The sequence below is a fragment of the Perca flavescens genome, chromosome 5, assembly GCF_004354835.1.
Source record: "Perca flavescens isolate YP-PL-M2 chromosome 5, PFLA_1.0, whole genome shotgun sequence".
Classification (NCBI taxonomy): domain Eukaryota; kingdom Metazoa; phylum Chordata; class Actinopteri; order Perciformes; family Percidae; genus Perca; species Perca flavescens.
Genome location: NC_041335.1, coordinates 38,414,297 through 38,434,296, shown reverse-complemented (window position 1 = coordinate 38,434,296; position 20,000 = coordinate 38,414,297). Strand labels below are relative to the sequence as shown.

At 42.6% G+C, this 20,000-nt stretch overlaps 1 protein-coding gene across 1 annotated transcript in view; it reads right to left on the bottom strand.

Moving 5' to 3' along the window:
• tmc2b (transmembrane channel-like 2b) overlaps positions 1-20,000 on the bottom strand; it is a gene marked incomplete at its 3' end in the record, with an annotated part of 51,343 nt that overhangs the window by 21,490 nt on the left and 9,853 nt on the right. The window contains exons 4-11 of the mRNA XM_028579211.1: positions 17,195-17,318; positions 15,826-16,228; positions 10,482-10,497; positions 10,319-10,449; positions 4,721-4,811; positions 3,186-3,284; positions 1,777-1,919; positions 1,539-1,686 (exon numbers count right to left, since the gene is read on the bottom strand). Coding sequence (XP_028435012.1) covers positions 1,539-1,686; positions 1,777-1,919; positions 3,186-3,284; positions 4,721-4,811; positions 10,319-10,449; positions 10,482-10,497; positions 15,826-16,228; positions 17,195-17,318 — 1,155 coding nt within the window. The remainder of the gene's footprint in view (positions 1-1,538; positions 1,687-1,776; positions 1,920-3,185; positions 3,285-4,720; positions 4,812-10,318; positions 10,450-10,481; positions 10,498-15,825; positions 16,229-17,194; positions 17,319-20,000) is intronic.

Genomic DNA, 20,000 nt, shown 5'->3' with positions numbered 1-20,000 from the left:
GTGGTCCCCTAATACTGTATCTGAAGTCTCTTTTATATAGACCTTAGTGGTCCCCTAATACTGTATCTGAAGTCTCTTTTATATAGACCTTAGTGGTCCCCTAATACTGTATCTGAAGTCTCTTTTATATAGACCTTAGTGGTCCCCTAATACTGTATCTGAAGTCTCTTTTATATAGACCTTAGTGGTCCCCTAATACTGTATCTGAAGTCTCTTTTATATAGACCTTAGGGGTCCCCTAATACTGTATCTGAAGTCTCTTTTATATAGACCTTAGTGGTCCCCTGATACTGTATCTGAAGTCTCTTTTATATAGACCTTAGTGGTCCCCTGATACTGTATCTGAAGTCTCTTTTATATAGACCTTAGTGGTCTCCTAATACTGTATCTGAAGTCTCTTATATAGAGACCTTAGTGGTCCCCTAATACTGTATCTGAAGTCTCTTTTATATAGACCTTAGTGGTCCCCTAATACTGTATCTGAAGTCTCTTTTATATAGACCTTAGTGGTCCCCTAATACTGTATCTGAAGTCTCTTTTATATAGACCTTAGTGGTCCCCTAATACTGTATCTGAAGTCTCTTATATAGAGACCTTAGTGGTCCCCTAATACTGTATCTGAAGTCTCTTTTATATAGACCTTAGTGGTCCCCTAATACTGTATCTGAAGTCTCTTTTATATAGACCTTAGTGGTCCCCTAATACTGTATCTGAAGTCTCTTTTATATAGACCTTAGTGGTCCCCTAATACTGTATCTGAAGTCTCTTTTATATAGACCTTAGTGGTCCCCTAATACTGTATCTGAAGTCTCTTTTATATAGACCTTAGTGGTCCCCTAATACTGTATCTGAAGTCTCTTTTATATAGACCTTAGTGGTCCCCTAATACTGTATCTGAAGTCTCTTTTATATAGACCTTAGTGGTCCCCTAATACTGTATCTGAAGTCTCTTTTATATAGACCTTAGTGGTCCCCTAATACTGTATCTGAAGTCTCTTTTATATAGACCTTAGTGGTCCCGTAATACTGTATCTGAAGTCTCATTCCCGAAATTCAGCCTTGGTGCAGAATTACAGCCACTAGAGCCAGTCCCACAATGAGCTTTCCTTAGGATGTACCATTTCTGTGTCTGTATCTATTGAGGAGGAGAGAGGGGGGCCAAGTTGGAGAGGGGGGGGTGGTCTTGACCAACTGCCACTTTGCTCGTTTGAAAGCCATGATGTCTCTCTCTCTCTCTCATGGGGGGGCCAAATTCTCTGTGCGGGCAAAGCAGAGAAAGGGGAGGTAACCTTTCTCCTTATGACCTCATAAAGAGAAGATTCCTGATTGGTCCATCTGAGCTTTCATTTTCTCAAAGGCAGAGCAGGATACCCAGGGCTCGGTTTACACATATCACCATTTCTAGCCACTGGGGGAATCATAGGCAGGCTGGGGAGGAACTCATATTAATGTTAAAAAATTTAAATTGCCATTGGACTTTTAAAGCCCGGGTTACAATGCCTATACTCCAACACAAATACGTACGCACACCTGCTAACCTTGAAGCTGGTGGTGATGGAGGCGTACTTATTGTCTGCAGTCTCAGAGTTTCCTATCAGGTAGTCCCAGCTAGTGAACATCTTCCAGCTGAAGGTGAAGTCTCCCTCATCCCCTCCGTCCCCTCCTTCGTTTGCGTTGCGAGCCATCCTTAGGAGTGAGAAAAAGAAAAACATGGAAACACGCAAACGTCTCGGTCTGCACAAGTGTACGTCTGATTGTTTGTGCGTCTCGCCTTACGTTCGTATGACAACCATCAGGCTGTATCCGAAGATGCCAACGCCCACCAGCAGGTATGACAGCGGGAGCCTGAACTTCAGAAGCCCGATCTGCCGTTCGTTGTTGTAGTACCCGTAGAACAAAATGGAGTACTTGAAGTATCCCTGTTCAGGACGCAGTCACAGATTTATACTTCACGTATTACAAATGCACAATAGTTTTTACTATTAAATTGAAAAACACCAAAGGACGGCACAAGTCCACAAGTTAAAGGAGACTTTTAGCGTAAATGACAAACGCCAAAGGACGGCAAAAGTCCAGACGATAAAGGAGACTTTTAACGTGAATAATAAACGTCAAAGGACGGCAAAAGTCGATATGCTAAAGGAGACTTTTAGCGTGAATAACAAACGCCAAAGGACGGCAAAAGTCCACATGGTAAAGGAGACTTTTAACGTGAATAACAAACGTCAAAGGACGGCAAAAGTCCACATGGTAAAGGAGACTTTTAGCGTGAATAAAAAACACCAAAGGACGGCAAAAGTCCAGATGGTAAAGGAGACTTTTAACGTGAATAACAAACGCCAAAGGACGGCAAAAGTCCAGATGCTAAAGGAGACTTTTAACGTGAATAACAAACGCAAGGACGGCAAAAGTCCACATGCTAAAGGAGACTTTTAACGTGAATAACAAACGCAAGGACGGCAAAAGTCCACATGGTAAAGGAGACTTTTAGCGTAAACAACAAATGCCAAAGACGGCAAAAGTCGTTATGCTAAAGGAGACTTTTAACGTGAATAAAAAACACCGAAGGACGGCAAAAGTCCAGATGGTAAAGGACACTTTTACCGTGAATTACAAACGCCAAAGGACATCAAAAGTCCACAAGGTAAAGGAGACTTTTAGCGTGAATAACAAACGTCAAAGGACGGCAAAAGTCGATATGCTAAAGGAGACTTTTAACGCCAAAGGCACATGAAAAGCCTGAACTTCAGAAGCCCGATCTGCTGTTTGTTGTTGTAGTACCCATAGAACAAATTGGAGTACTTGAAGTATCCCTGTTCAGGACGCAGTCACAGATTTATACTTCACGTATTACACAGTCCCTCCAGAAAAATGCGATTATGCGATCGCATAATTCAATGCATAATCAGCCAAAGTCCACATATTTATGCAGGGGGGGCTGCATCACTTGTTTTTTCTCTTTTTTCATCAAACTGCAGTTTTTGCAAGTTCCCGCAATTTCATCACATAAAATTGCATAAATATCTCGCATATTCCATCGCATTTTTAAAGAAAACGTGCCGCATAATCAAGGATTTTTTGCCCCGCAACAATCACAAAAAAACTCTGCATTGTTCTGGAAGGACTGATTACAACTGCACAATAGTTTTTACTATTAAATTGAAAAACAAAGCTAAGATCCTTACTTCAAAGTCACTGAGCACAGAGTAGTCCATGGCTGTGGCCTGCTCCTCTCGAGGCACCGTTTTCCTGGGAATAGAGCCGTAGGGAAGACCCATAAGAACCTAAAAAGGATGGATAGAAGAGAGAAAGGAGAGCGAGAACATGTATAAGGCTATGCTCGCTCCACCGCTTTGTTTTATCTAACGTTAGCGCCTCTCTCTCTCTCTCTCTCTCTCTCTGTTCTTTCTCTCTCTCTCTCTTTTCTTTCTCTAGCTTGCTCCACCACCTTGTTTAGTCTAATGTTAGCACCTCTCTCTCTCTGTCCTTTCTCTAGCTCGCTCCACCTCTTTGTTTTATCTTACTTTAGCACCTCTCTCTCTCTTTCTCTCTCTCTCTGTCCTTTCTCTAGCTCGCTCCACCTCTTTGTTTTATCTTACTTTAGCACCTCTCTCTCTCTTTCTCTCTCTCTGTCCTTTCTCTAGCTTGCTCCCACACTTTGTTTTATCTAACTTTAGCATCTCTCTCTCTCTCTGATCTTTCTCTATCTTGTTCCACCACTTTGTTTTATCTAACGTTAGCACCGCTCCACATAGCTAGGATAGGATACTAGCAGTAGCTGCTGTTGAAGGCTGTACCTCAGGCACTACCACCAGGCCAAACATGAGCCCCAACAGGACCATGTTCAGACCGTACATCCACCTCAGGAAAATAAAGTAGGAAGCCACGGATGATCCAAAGTGACCTATGATTAGGAAAACAGAGAACTTGACTTACAGATGTAGTGATATAAGAAACATTAAAGTCACAGCTCCGTTATTTGTTGCAAATAATGTCAGAGTGTACCAACTTTCTACATCCTTTATCTTCCTCTCCCAGGGTATACAGGCCGTTTTGAAGTTCTCAAAGTCACGTTTGAACTTGATTAGTTTCTGAAAAAAAGAAATGGTTGAAATGGGTATTACCGCAATCGGATATTCGGATTGTCGTAGCTTTGAGCAAGAGCGTACCTTTGGGTTCAACATGGGGGGGGGGGGTTGAGATCTCTAACTATCAAGTTGCTGGGACATTTCAACATGGATTTAAAAAAGGGACAAAAACTAAAAGTGTCCAAAAATAGTTAAATAAAAAGCGACAAAAACATAAAAATAATTGTCAAAGAAACCTTGAAAAAGGCGACAAAAAATGTGTTAAAAAAAATGAAACCGCCAAGAGTTCCGATGGAAAAAGGGATTTTTCGCATGAATAACAAACGCCAAAGGATTGTAAAAGTCCAGATGCTAAAGGAGACTTTTAGCGTGAATAAAAAACGCCAAAAGACGGCAAAAGTCCAGATGCTAATGGAGACTTTTAACGCCAAAGGCACATGACCAAGTGTCCGTATTTTATGCGATGGGAGAGTGAGAATGTGTTGCCTCTTTACACTATGTCACATTATAAGTCAGCAGGGACTAAATGGTGTAATGACACAAAAATCGAAATAAATTTGTTGTTATAACATGCAGCAATGACTAGACGTGTTACTCATACGACATTTGGTGACACCAAGCTGGCGGATTACCTTGGCCATCATTACTTTGAATGCGAACAGCTTCCGGCCTTTTCCTTTCCCAAGAGCTCCTTCAAATTTTTCAACAAAATCCTGGGCCTCCCTGTTTGACCAATCAGAGAACACATCCACCAATGACATACAGTGAACACGATCTACCTAGACACCAGTGAATAAATAAGTCAGCGGCAACAGGAAGAAGAGAAAAAAACGACATTGCGGTTTGGGATGAGTTATTGATTGACGATGTAATGCATGCGGTTAGAGTGTCGGGAAGAAGACTTGGCAAGCAGTGGGTTAGTCAGCCACAACAAAAGTGTCAAGCTCATGAAAAAGTTAGAGCAAGTCACCTATCAGGTTGCATTCTTACTCTGATCTCTACGGAGAGGCACACACACTAACCCACACTGCAACTGGCAAGGCATCCGCTCGGTGTTCATTCCAGTCTTCACACCGAGAGGAAGGTGTCTAACAGGCTGAACTAAAGCCAACCTTGGTGTGGGATGCAACGTGTTAACCTGAGTTTAACTGCCAACTGTCTGCATGTGTCGCCGGAGTATTTGCACAACTGATTAAAACTGTGAATGTCAGTGTTTCCTCTATGTTGATTTGGTCAAATCAACATAGAGGAAACACTGAATGTGGATGAACATTTGTATCTGCGCCTAATGATTTTCGAGGTTTTCTAAAGCTTGTGTTTTCATGTTGAGTGCTTTTGTATCTCAATGGAGAATTAAGTTTATCTGAGAGAATGGGATTAATAATGCCGGCCTCGTATCAAATTACAGACATCATTGTTTTCAGGACATCCGGGGCGGATGAGTTCGCTTCTATGAGTTAAAAAACTCATAGAAGCCTATGCTGATTACTGTGTGCGTGCATGTCATTGATGAATATAGTGAGGACATTCTACTGAAGTTGCATTAAATCAGGTTGTTTTAAACAAGATTATTCTGTAAGATGTTTTTTTTAACTACATTTAAATTCCCTGTTATAGACTCACAGTATTATAACAAGCAATATTAAAAATATCCAGTTTATTCCCATTAATTCCTGTTAATTTCCGTTTATTCCCATTAAATTCCTGTTTATTCCCATAACTCCCGTTTGTTGCCATTAATTCCCGTTTAATCCTATTAATTCCCATTTATTCCCATTAATTCCTGTTAATTCCTGTTAATTCCCATGAAAAGTTTCCGACTTTGAAAATTCCCAGAATTTTACAACCCTAATTCTGAATGATTCTGAATGGCAGATTCTACGCTTACGAGAATACTTTGATTACTTGGTGGAAGTAATTACCATTGGCCAGGTCATGTTTGTAAATGAGAAGTTGTTCTCAAACAGTTTACCTGGATAAATAAAGGTTTAAAAAAAAAAATTACACATGAATGAGTACATATTTGTTAACCTGACTCCGCCAGATGGATCGCTTCGCATTTGCTCGGCATATCCATCTGGGAACTTTCTGTTGGAGAAATGTTGGAGAAATTTGTTGCAAAAATACTGGTTAGCTGATTGGATAAACCATCCGTCTATCACCACCTATAGTTGGTGATAGACGGGGCCAAATCAATCAATCAGATCAAAACTCTTGACCGAAACCAGTCGGGAGAAGAGCCGAAACATCTTTTCCTCCGAGAAAAGATTCCAGTGCCGGTTTTTGCTCTTCTTTCAATGAAGGAATACTTACGAACTTACTTACGCCTAAACCCGCCTCAAACCCAACGCTGATTGGTCGGTCGTTTTGGCAAACGGCCCCAAATTTTCTCTATCTCAAGATGCCAGACTGATCTGCGAGTGGAAAACATGACACAATAGAGCTTTAAGCCCAGCTGCCCTTGAATTTAACCACCTTCTTGGATACTCTGGCCTTGATGACTGAGAAGAAGTTTTGACTTTCCAAAGATCACAGCACCAATAAAGAGAAGAACCAAACAGCTCAGGTAGCGATGAAAAAGTTTTAACGAATGATCAACATCACATGTACATGAGGTCCGTGTACTTTTTCGTTCATTCAATTTTCATTTCATAAACAGGTATTAAAAAAAACAAAAAACGAATGGTTATTTGATTTTCGTTTAAAATTACATTTTGAAATTGAAATACAAGGCGTTTTTTTCCTTTTCATGGTCAAAAGGAGAAATTTAAAATATGCTGTGATTTTTTATTTTCTATTTCATATAACAAAAATAAAATCACTCGGAAATAGAAATGTAAAAAAGGCTTGTTTTTTAAGTTTTTTTTCATATTCAGAGTCTGGATGTTGTCATTTCCAAGGCAACAGCGCCAGCAGAGCCATGCGCCAGCGTAGCATGGCGTAGCCTACCAGTGTTGCTTTCAGCCCAGGCTAAAATTAGAAGAAGAAGAAGATTTATTTATTTATATTAGGACAATGCACATTAATCAACATTTCTGTAAATGCTCCAGTGTTAGCCAGTCAGCTAATTTTCAACTGTAGTCCTAGTTGCATGCATGTTTTTATGGTGGGAAGAAACCGGAGCACCCAAAGGAAACCCACGCAAGCACAGGGAGAAAACTCCATGCAGAAAGGCCCGGGATGACCTGGGTTTGAACCCAGAACCTTCTTGCTGTGAGACAGAAGTGCTAACCACTGAGCCACCGTGCTGCCTTTGGAAACCTGTACTCTTGATAATGCTTGGGGGGAGTTTTATTTCATAATGTCACATTTATTTATTACCCTCTCTCCCTGACTCTCTACCCGCCGGAAACTACTTCGCCCCAAGAGAGTCAAACCAGCTGAGGAAACAGAATTTCGGTTCACGGCTGTAACGTTACCGTTACGCCACCGTTACCTATCCCAGCAAACTTTCTGTTGCTGCCGTTAAACTTGCTGATCTGGCAGAGAGTCACCGGGGGTTCGGGATCAGATCATGGGGATCAGACCTCCGGGCTGGGTCTTATTATAAATTCTTTGGTCTAATATTGTAATATTAGCTGCTGCAGCTAGCTAGCAGCTAGCCACCAGCCCTGTGACCTCTGTCCCCGGTTAACTCCCCGGTGCTGACTGACTCTGGTCCGTCTGCAGAGCTGGCGTTACCTGCTCTAGCTGAGCTGGCAATCCCCCGCGCTCGTGATTTATTTATTTATTATTAAATTCCCCCCAAGCATTATCAAGAATAAATAAAAAGTAATTTTAGCCTGGGCTAAAAGCAACACTGGTAGGCTAGGCTGGCGCTGTTGCCTTGGAAATAACAACATCCGGTCTCTGAATATGAAAAAAACATTGACATATATAAAAAAAACAAGCCTTTTTTACATTTCTATTTACGAGTGATTTTATTTTTGTTATATGAAATAGAAAATAAAAATCACAGCATATTTTAAATTTCTCCTTTTGACCATGAAAAGGAAAAAAAAAAACCTTGTATTTCAATTTCAAATGTTGTATTTTAAAACGAAAATCAAATAACCATTCCTTTTTTGTTTTTTAATTCCTGTTCATGAAATGAAAATCGAATGAACGAAAAAGTACTCGGACCACATGACATGAGTGATGGGAGGAATTTAGGAAAGCAGTCGCAAGAAAAAGTCAATCGGCAGAAAAACAAATCAGCCGCGAGCAACAAAAAGCAACAGAAACTAGAAGAGAAAGGGTCCGTGTAACGCTTATCAGTTCAATTTTCTAAGCACAAACTGACATTTGGAAATACAGAAAAATGGGTTAAAATATCCAATTTTAAATTGTTTTCGATCTTGACAAATAAAAAAATTGGATCTTTAACCTGTTTTTCCATTTTTCTATTCAGAAGATCCAAAATTGAGAAAATTACAAAATTGCGTCTGGGCTCCAATTATTCAATACTGCCGTGATATTCTCTTCCTCTACTTTGCGGAATATGCAGGTCATTAACAGCATATGGACCAAAAAAAAAAAGCCTTTCCTGATATGGGCTCCAGTTCTCCTCCCAGATCAGTCTGGCATCTTGAGATACAGAAAATTTGGAGCCAACGACCGACCAATCAGCGTTGGTTTTGAGGCGGGTTTAGGTGGTGATAGACAGATGGTTTATCCAATCAGCTAACCAGAATTTTCGGACAGCTGTAGCCCTAATTCTGTTATCTGCTCACTAATGCTTTTTCCTCTTGGATCCTTCTTTTGGAATATGGACCAGGAACCTGAAATGGGGCCTTTTATTCTTTTAATTCCTAAATTCTCGTTACACAAACGACAAATCTCCTTTACCGACATGCTGCTAGCTTGCTGAGCTAACGAGCTATGCTTTGCCTGCAGCAGCAGCAGGAGGTAGCCTGGCTCGTGGTTGTATTTTCATACGCTTCTCTGATCTGATTGGTTGATTTGGCCCGCCTATCACCAACTATAGGTGGTCATAGACAGATGGTTTATCCAATCAGCTAACCAGGATTTTGGCCCATTCCCAAAAATGCTCCAACGGAAAGTTCCCAGATGTATATGCCGAGCTAATGAGAAGCGATCCTTCTGGCGGGGTCAGGTTAATTGCTACGTATATGACGATAAAAAAACAAACATATTGTGCAGCCCTAAGATCTTGTACAAAAATACAAACTTGCCATTTATTGGACACATCATCTGAGAAACTGCTGTGAATTCCAAAAATTACTGTGAATTTATAAACAAGCAGGGACATCAGAATCCCAGAAAGCCGTGTGACTTTTTATATTTTGACCGACTTTGGTGTCAGAGGTGCTAACCTGACTCCACCAGATGGATCGCTTCTCATTAGCTCGGCATATCCATCTGGGAACTTTCCGTTTGAGAACTTTTGGGAAGGGGGCGAAAATGCTGGTTAGCTGATTGGATAAACCATCCGTCTATCTACCACCTATAGTTGGTGATAAATGGGCCAAATCAACCAATCAGATCAGAGAAGCGTATGAAAATACAACCACGAGCCAGGCTACCTCCTGCTGCTCCTGCTGCAGGCAAAGCATAGCTCGTTAGCTCAGCAAGCTAGCAACATGTCGGTAAAGGAGATTTTACGTTTGTGTAACGAAAATTTAGAAATAAAAGAATAAAAGGCCCCATTTCAGGTTCCTGGTCCATACTCCAAAAGAAGGATCCAAGAGGAAAAAGCATTAGCGAGCAGATAACAGAATTAGGGCTAACGCTGTCTGAAAATACTGGTTAGCTGATTGGATAAACCATCTGTCTATCACCACCTAAACCCGCCTCAACACCAACGCTGATTGATCGGTTGTTTGGCGAACGGATCCAAATTTTCTCTATCTCGAGATGCCCGACTGATCTGGGAGGAGAAAACTGGAGCTCGCCAGATCAGGATGGTCCAACCGGGCTACACAGGTGCTTGCAACTGATGGTGTAGCTAGGTGGAACGAGGGAGCGAATACCATGGCAGTATTAAATAATCGGAGCTCAGACGCAATTTTGTAATTTTGTCAATTTCTGATCCTCTAAATAAAAAACAGAAAATTGGAAAAACAGTTTAAAGATCCAATTTTTTAATTTGCCAAGGCGGGAAAAAAAAAAATAATAATTGTGATATTGGAACCCATTTTTCTGTTTTTCCAAATGTCTGTTTGTGCTTAAAAAATTTAACTGATAAGCGTTACACGGACCAGAAGGCAGCAGCAGTTTTAGTTTGTTACTTGAGAAGTGTGAGTCTCCTCTTCATGCGCCACGGTTTGTTCCTTAACGTAGCGATCAGTTTCTTCTTCTCCTCTACCTCTTCCTTGAGGGCTGCCATCTCTCCCTCCGACAGCGATTCTTCGTCCGATTTCTCCTCCTCCTCCTCCTCCTCCTCGAAAGAACTGATGAAGGGAAAGAGCTGTCACGTGCTGCAGCTTTCACAAACTATAAGGGTCCTATTTTAACGATCTGAGCGCACGATGTGTAGCGCCTGGTGCAGGCGTGTTTAGGGCATGTTTGAATCCACTTTTGCTAGTTTAATGGTGGAAAAAATGGTCTGTGTGCCGGGCGCCTGGTTCTAAAGGGTTGCACTAATGCCGCGGCCTATTTACCTCGGGAACTGGGAAGCCACAACTGGTTATGACGTCATAACCGAGTTGCGTTCTACAGTACAGGCCAAAGGTTTGGACACACCTTCTCATTCAATGTGTTTCCTTTTTATTTTCATGTCTATTTACATTGTAGATTCTCACTGAAGGCATCAAAACTATGAATGAACACATATGGAATTATGTACTTAACAAAAAAGTGTGAAATAACTGAAAACATGTCTTATATTTTAGATTCTTCAAAGTAGCCACCCTTTGCTTTTTTTGATAACTCTGCAAACCCTTGGTGTTCTCTCAATGAGCTTCATGAGGTAGTCACCTGAAATGGTTTTACCTTCACAGGTGTGCTTTGTCAGGGTTCATTAGTGGAATTATTTCCCTTATTAATAAAAAAAGCAAAGGGTGGCTACTTTAAAGAATCTAAAATATAAGACATGTTTTCAGTTATTTCACACTTTTTTGTTAAGTACATAATTCCATATGTGTTCATTCATAGTTTTGATGCCTTCAGTGAGAATCTACAATGTAAATAGTCATGAAAATAAAAAGGGAACGCATTGAATGAGAAGGTGTGTCCAAACCTTTGGCCTGTACTGTATTTAAAAGTCTGATTTTCATTGTTTTCGTTAGATCTAGCCCAATTAGCTATTGTTAGCAATACCAGTTGATAACAACGCATTACGGTGCTTTTTGTGCACATGGCTGTGTGTGAACAACAGACAGAAGTGCTTATAATAACTTTATGTTACTGCAGCTTTCACAACTGTTGATACGGGGGGGGGGGTACTGTGATGTTGAGCTAGAGACGAGCTCGTAACTACGAGGTCAGGTCGCACGTTTCCGACTTTGACCTCGTTAAAAACGAGTTCCCAGGTAAATAGAACGCGGCATTAGTGTCTGTTTTGTATGTTGTTTTTATATAATGTCATTTTTCAGCCCGGTCTCACGGCAGTTCGTGAAATGGGAAACGTATTTTGAATCTATTGACTCGTGTTCACGGGGACGTTTTTGTCGTGCATTTCGTGGTGGCCGGCACGAAATCTAGTAAACTAATGTATTTAAATGGGAAGCATATGTTGTGGTCCAACCCGGTCTCACTCAAAAGCGTACAAATAACACGGGTTTACACTTTGAAAAAACGTGCAATGTGTACGCCAAAGTAAAATTCTTCGTGCATTACATACGTGGAGCGCTCCAGTTGAAGTAAGGGAGACCGGTGCGTTTTATATGCACGCGGCTCGCGTCTCCACGTTGTGTGTTATCGCGAGAACAGCGTCACACAAAAACAAAACAAAACTGGTTGGGTTTGGGAAAACAATGCAGGGAAAGGCTTTATTAACACAAGACAGTCACAAAAACACGGCACATAGCCACGAAAACACGCTAATAAAAGGCTTAACAAAACAAAAACACAAAGGCTGAAAATCGTAACAAAAAAAAACAAAGGCTGAAAATCGCCAAACACGGGACGCGAACCCCGATCTCCCACGTAAAAGTCCTGTGTTATCTCCTTACATATACCTACGCTGGCACCAACTTCTAAAAAAAAAAAAATCACATTTCTACTACATAAATGATCCAATTTAATACATATTCGTCTTTCCAGCGGTGAAATATCCCTTTAACTACATTTTCCTGATGATACTTACAGACTTTTACTGAAGTAACATTTTCACTGCAGGACTATAACTTGTAACAGAGTATTATAACGTGTGTGTGGTATTAGTACTTTTACTGCAGTATTAAAGGATTTGAGTACTTCTTCGTGAAGGTGTGTAGAGTGTGTAGAGGTGTGTGGAGGTGTATAGAGGTGTGTAGAGGTGTGTAGAGGTGTATAGAGGTGTGTAGGTGTGTAGAGGTGTGTAGAGGTGTAGAGGTGTGTAGAGGTGTATAGAGGTGTAGAGGTGTGTAGGTGTGTGGTGGTGTGTAGAGGTGTGTAGAGGTGTAGAGGTGTGTAGGTGTGTGGTGGTGTGTAGAGGTGTGTAGAGGTGTGTAGAGGTGTATAGAGGTGTGTAGGTGTGTAGAGGTGTATAGAGGTGTGTAGAGGTGTGTAGAGGTGTGTAGAGGTGTGTCGAGGTGTATAGAGGTGTGTAGAGGTGTGTAGAGGTGTGTAGAGGTGTATAGAGTGTAGGTGTGTGGTGGTGTGTAGAGGTGTGTAGAGGTATGTGGAGGTATGTAGAGGTGTGTGGAGGTGTGTAGAGGTGTGTGGAGGTGTGTAGAGGTGTATAGAGGTGTGTAGAGGTATGTGGAGGTATGTAGAGGTGTGTAGAGGTGTGTAGAGGTGTGTAGAGGTGTATAGAGGTGTGTAGGTGTGTGGTGGTGTGTAGAGGTGTGTAGAGGTATGTGGAGGTATGTAGAGGTGTGTGGAGGTGTGTGGAGGTGTGTGGAGGTGTGTAGAGGTGTATAGAGGTGTGTAGAGGTATGTGGAGGTGTATAGAGGTGTGTAGGTGTGTGGTGGTGTGTAGAGGTGTATAGAGGTGTGTAGAGGTGTGTAGAGGTGTGTAGAGGTGTGTAGAGGTGTATAGAGGTGTGTAGGTGTGTAGAGGTGTGTAGAGGTGTGTAGAGGTGTGTAGAGGTGTGTAGAGGTGTATAGAGGTGTGTAGAGGTGTGTAGAGGTGTATAGAGGTGTGTAGGTGTGTGGTGGTGTGTAGAGGTGTGTAGAGGTGTGTGGAGGTATGTAGAGGTGTGTAGAGGTGTGTGGAGGTGTGTAGAGGTGTGTGGAGGTGTGTAGAGGTGTGTAGAGGTGTGTAGAGGTGTGTAGAGGTATGTGGAGGTGTGTAGAGGTGTGTAGATGTGTATAGAGGTGTCTAGAGGTATGTGGAGGTGTGTGGTGGTGTGTAGAGGTGTGTAGAGGTATGTGGAGGTATGTAGAGGTGTATAGAGGTGTGTAGAGGTATGTGGAGGTATGTAGAGGTGTGTAGAGGTGTATAGAGGTGTGTAGAGGTATGTGGAGGTATGTAGAGGTGTTTAGAGGTGTGTAGAGGTATATAGAGGTGTATAGAGGTGTGTAGAGGTATGTAGAGGTGTGTAGAGGTGTATAGAGGTGTGTAGAGGTGTGTGGAGGTATGTAGAGGTGTGTAGAGGTGTATAGAGGTGTATAGAGGTGTGTAGAGGTGTGTGGTGGTGTGTAGAGGTGTGTAGAGGTGTGTGGAGGTGTGTGGAGGTGTGTGGAGGTGTGTGGAGGTGTGTAGAGGTGTATAGAGGTGTGTGAGGTGTGTAGAGGTGTGTAGAGGTGTGTAGAGGTGTGTAGAGGTGTGTGGAGGTGTATAGGAGGTGTGTAGGTGTGTGGAGGTGTGTAGAGGTGTGTAGAGGTGTGTGGAGGTGTGTGGGGTGTGTGGAGGTGTGTGAGGTGTGTGGAGGTGTGTGGAGGTGTGTAGAGGTGTGTAGAGGTGTGTAGAGGTGTGTAGAGGTGTGTGGAGGTGTGTAGGTGTGTGGAGGTGTGTGGAGGTGTGTAGAGGTGTGTGGAGGTGTGTAGGTGTGTAGAGGTGTGTAGAGGTGTGTGGAGGTGTATGGAGGTGTGTAGGTGTGTAGAGGTGTGTGGTGTGTAGAGGTGTGGAGGTGTGTGGAGGTGTGTGGGTGTGTGTAGGGTGTGTAGAGGTGTGTAGAGGTGTGTGGAGGTGTGTAGGTGTGTAGAGGTGTGTGGAGGTGTGTGGAGGTGTGTAGAGGTGTGTGGAGGTGGTGTGTAGAGGTGTGTAGAGGTGTGTGGAGGTGTGTAGGTGTGTAGAGGTGTGTAGAGGTGTGTGGAGGTGTATGGAGGTGTGTAGTGGTGTGTAGAGGTGTGTAGAGGTGTGTGGAGGTGTGTAGGTGTGTAGAGGTGTGTAGAGGTGTGTGGATGTGTGTAGAGGTGTGTGGAGGTGTATAGAGGTGTGTGGAGGTGTGTAGAGGTGTGTGGAGGTGTGTAGAGGTGTGTGGAGGTGTGTAGAGGTGTGTGTGTGTAGAGGTGTGTAGAGGTGTGTAGAGGTGTGTAGAGGTGTGTGGAGGTGTGTAGAGGTGTGTGGAGGTGTGTAGAGGTGTGTGGAGGTGTAGGTGTGTAGGTGTGTAGAGGTGTGTAGAGGTGTGTGGAGGGTGTGTAGAGGTGTGTAGAGGTGTGTGGAGGGTGTGTAGAGGTGTGTAGAGGTGTGTGGAGGTGTGTGGAGGTGTGTGGAGGTGTGTAGGTGGTGTGTGGAGGTGTGTAAAGGTGTGTGGAGGTGTGTAAAGGTGTGTGGAGGTGTGTAGAGGTGTGTGGAGGTGTGTAGGGTGTGGAGGTGTGTGGGTGTGTGGAGGTGTGTGGAGGTGTGTAGAGGTGTGTGGAGGTGTGTGGAGGTGTGTGGAGGTGTGTAGAGGTGTGTGGAGGTGTGTAAAGGTGTATGGAGGTGTGTGGAGGTGTGTAAAGGTGTGTGGAGGTGTGTGGAGGTGTGTAGAGGTGTTTAGAGGTGTGTGGAGGTGTGTAGAGGTGTGTAGAGGTGTATGGAGGTGTGTGGAGGTGTGTGGAGGTGTGTGGAGGTGTGTAAAGGTGTGTGGAGGTGTGTGGAGGTGTGTAGAGGTGTGTAGAGGTGTGTGGAGGTGTGTAGAGGTGTGTAGAGGTGTGTGGAGGTGTGTGGAGGTGTGTAGAGGTGTTTAGAGGTGTGTGGAGGTGTGTAGATGTGTGTGGAGGTGTGTGGAGGTGTGTGGAGGTGTGTGGAGGTGTGTGGAAGTGTGTGGAGGTGTGTGGAGGTGTGTGGAAGTGTGTGGAAGTGTGTGGAGGTGTGTAGAGGTGTATAGAGGTGTGTAGAGGTGTGTGTGTGTGTGTGTGTGTGTGTGTGTGTGTGTGTGTGTGTAAAGGTGTGTGTGAAGGTGTGTAGAGGTGTGTAAAGGTGTATAGAGGTGTGGACAGGTGTGTAGAGGTGTGTTTGTGTGTATGTGTGTAGAGGTGTGGACAGGTGTGGACAGGTGTGTAGAGGTGTGTGTGTGTGTGTGTGTGTGTGTGTGTGTAGAGGTGTGGACAGGTGTGGACAGGTGTGTAGAGGTGTGTGTGTGTGTGTATGTGTGTAGAGGTGTGGACAGGTGTGTAGAGGTGTGTAGAGGTGTGTGTGTGTGTGTGTGTATGTGTGTAGAGGTGTGTAGATGGACAGGTGTGGACAGGTGTGTGGAGTGTGCAGGTAAGTCAGAGAATACTGCACCTGCTCAACTTCCTATTCTTCTTCTTCTTCTTGTCCTCAGCTCCTACATCCTTCCCTTGTTTCCCTTTACCTTTCCCCTTCTCCTTATTCCTCTCCTCTTTGTCCTTTTTGGAGGCTCCCTTTTTCTTCTTCTCTTGTTCGTCTTCGCTCTCCTCGTCGCTCTCATCCTTCGCTTTCTTCCGGGAGGCTTTGGAACTTTTTCTTTTCACATTTCGGTTGTCTTCCTCTTCCTCTTCCTCTTCGTCTTCGTCGTCGCGAGGCTTCGCTTTCTTCTTCCGTCCTCTCTTCCTCGGTGACTGGTCCTCGTCCTCCTCTTCGTCATCCTCGTCATCATCGTCGCTGACCCGTTTGGCTTTACGTTGGGGTTTGGCTCGTCTGTTCTTAGCTTTCCTCCGGGCCTCCACTGAGACAAACATATGTACATTTTAGAAACCTTCCTCCAGCGTGAGGGACATGCAACCCGTTCTCACTCCGAAATCGTAAAATACGGATGTTTTGGACAATGTCGACGAAAGAAAGGCATCCTTCAGTGTGGTAGTTCAGTTCAATTTTATTTATATAGCACGTTTTAAAAACAACCATAGTTGACCGAAGTGCTTAACAAGCTCCAAAAAGCAAAGAGATAAACACAAACAAAGCACAATATACAGTACAGGCCAAAAGTTTGGACACACCTTCTCATTCAATGCGTTTCCTTTTTATTTTCATGACTATTTACATTGTAGATTCTCACTGAAGGCATCAAAACTATGAATGAACACATATGGAATTATGTACTTAACAAAAAAGTGTGAAATAACTGAAAACATGTCTTATATTTTAGATTCTTCAAAGTAGCCACCCTTTGCTTTTTTTGATAACTCAGCAAACCCTTGGTGTTCTCTCAATGAGCTTCATGAGGTAGTCACCTGAAATGGTTTTACCTTCACAGGTGTGCCTTGTCAGGGTTAATTAGTGGAATTATTTCCCTTATTAATAAAAAAGCAAAAGGTGGCTACTTTGAAGAATCTAAAATATAAGACATGTTTTCAGTTATTTCACACTTTTTTGTTAAGTACATAATTCCATATGTGTTCATTCATAGTTTTGATGCCTTCAGTGAGAATCTACAATGTAAATAGTCATGAAAATAAAAAGGAAACACATTGAATGAGAAGGTGTGTCCAAACTTTTGGCCTGTACTGTACAATACAAAATAACTAACAGTAGAAAAAGAATAAGGTCAAGATATCAAAGTTCACCTTGAATTGAAAGCCAATGAATAATAGTGGGTCTTAAGCATGGACTTGAACGTTTCAACGAGCTGTTCTTATATGACTAGGTAGACTATTCCAGAGGGTAGGAGTAGCCACTGAAAAGGCTCGGTCACCTTTGGTTTTTAACCTGGGTCTGGGCACATCGAGGAGAATCTGATTGGACGACCTCAGTGCTCTGACAGGCGTGTGGACATGTAAGAGCTCCGATAAGTAAGAAGGCGACAACCCATTTAAGATCTTAAAGATAATTAATACAATTTTAAATCATCCTGAAACAAACAGGAATGGGGATGACTGATCCAATCCAACGTACAAAGAGTTACAGTAGTCTAAGCGGGACATAATGAATGCATGTATGACTCTTTCAAAGTCTTTGCGTAGCAGGAAAGGCTTAACCTTGGCCAAGAGTCTCAGCTGGAAGAAGCTGGTTTTACCTGGGAGAGCTGCAGCTAAACAGGGTTTAGAGAGTAGTATGTAAGGGAGGTTGGTTGGGGGGGAGAGGGGATGGGTCAGACAACACAGGACTTTCACCCAGGAGACCAGGGGTTCGTGTCCCGCGTGTGTCTTTAACCATCCTGTTGTCCTCGGGTCCAATTTGACCCATTTTCAGAAATTTGGGTTTCTTTCAACTTAAATTGTTAAAGAAAATAACGTGGATGGTTCCCTACGACGCTCTCCACAAGTTAAATACATGATCAGTTCACTACTTTCATTGAATTTGGGCATTTTATTCAATGTTATAGCATGTAAAGAAAAATTTATAACAGAACGTTGAAAAACGTAGGGAAAAAAAGTGTCAAAAAAGCACCGAAAATAGTGACAAAAACATCGGAAAAGCTTTAAAAACAAAAAAAAAAGTGCAGAAAAATACTGACAGAAACTTTTTTTTTTTAAAGTGACAAATGTGTCGAAAAATATGACCAAAACGTTGGAATTTTGACCCAGAAAAACAAAAAAAGTTGCAGGTCAAAGGTAAAGAAAAATGACAAAAGAACGTTGAAAAAAACTGTCAAAAATTCAACAAAAAGCTTCAGAAACGCAGCGAAAAACATGGACGAAAACATCAATAAAGTACCGAGAAAAATCTACAAAAACATGGTAAAAAGTGACAAAAAACGAAGACAGCACAAGGGTTAACCGTCCCATTCTTCCCGCGAGTCACGGAAACGTAAGCCCACCCACTGACCTTTTCCTTAACTTAACAGCCTCAAAAGTCCTGACTGGCGTGTTTGGATAAAGCGTGTTACGTGACGATAAAGGAGACTTTTAGTGTCAATAACAACGACAAAGATCACCTGACCAAGCGTCTGTATTTAACGAGATGAGAGCGACAATCATTGACATATATAAAATGGACCAACAGAGCCCTTTGCTCTGGACGGAGACCAGTGAAGGCTATTAGAAGTCACTTTTCCGGTGATCTCTTGCTTTACTGAGCAGCCTCCAACTGACAGAGACGAAGTAAATGTGACGTGAGCAACGTGTCTGAAAGTGTGAAGTCTTCTGGTAGCTGTGAGAGAGAAATCTCAATCATTCCCAATCTCACAGAGACGGAGAGTGTAGGTATATGTAAGGAGATAACATAAGCACAGGCTAATTACTGATCACTAACATGCTAGTTAACATTAGTAATTACTGATCACTAACATGCTAGTTAACATTAGTAATTACTGATAACTAACATGCTAGTTAATATTAGTAATTACTGATCACTAACATGCTAGTTAACATTAGTAATTACTGATCACTAACATGCTAGTTAACATTAGTAATTACTGATCACTAACATGCTAGTTAACATTAGTAATTAAACCTAAACAGATAATGGAAGTCCAAACTGCCTGTGAGCTTCTCCTGTACTATACGGTAATTCCTCTACTGTGTGACAGTAAGTCTCGTGGTTATGACCCAATCGTTAGCCTATTGTTATAAAAGCGTTCTGCTACGGAGCCATAACGTGAGCTACAAGGTAATGGAGCCTTTTATACATTGTCGTGTTTCTTTAGAAATAAACAACAGACAAATAGAGTCTTTAAACGCTTCAGATGTAAAGTTATTCTCTGTCAAAGTTACGCCAAAATTAATGGGAGTCAATGGGATGCTAACGGGAGGAGATCTCTTTGTAGCATCAAAATGGCGCCATAGGAGGTTTGAGTTCTGAAGCGAAGCTTACCCCCCTTGGTGAGAATCTGTTGTGAAGTCAGGAGTGTGCAGCCATGATTTATATAGACTGGGTAACCCCATCCCGATCTGCCGGGGGTTTGATTCCTCCCTGCAGCTCAGGCTGGAAACCTGTACGTTTATCTATCCTGCTTCTGTTATACAAAATCTGTGGGAACCAATCACAAACTGGCTTATCCACCTGGTGCGCTATTGGCCAGGTTTAACACGATGACGATAGAGAAGCGAAGGAAAGCTAGACCAAGCTCAATGCTACAAACCAACACGTTTGTTTACACGTTTCCTGCCTGGAGTTTTCGCGTCGCTCTGCAAAGTACATCACCCTGATCGTTGCTCTGATTGGTTGAAGGACTGTCCAATCGCCTCCAGAGTCATTTGAACTATGCCCGTTGATCCTGCCTCTTGTGCAGTAGAAATTGAGCTTGGTCTGCTGATAGCCAGACTAATGATTTAGCCAATCAAAAGTACAATAGGAAAGTTTACAATAATGTCAGAAATGAATTAAATCAGCCTCTACAGAGCTCAACAGTGTAGGTTCCGGAAGTAAAAATCCAATTTATTTTCTCCGTAAAGATTTTGATAATCCGCTGTAGTGTCTAAACCATCCGAGGCCGACTGACCACGAGCTGCGAGATTGTGAAACGAAAGTTTCTGCTCCAGTAGAAGCCTATAGTCTCGTATTGCCAGACCTTCCTCAAAAGCGCTGTGGAGGAAGGTCTGGCTATAGTCCACACAGCA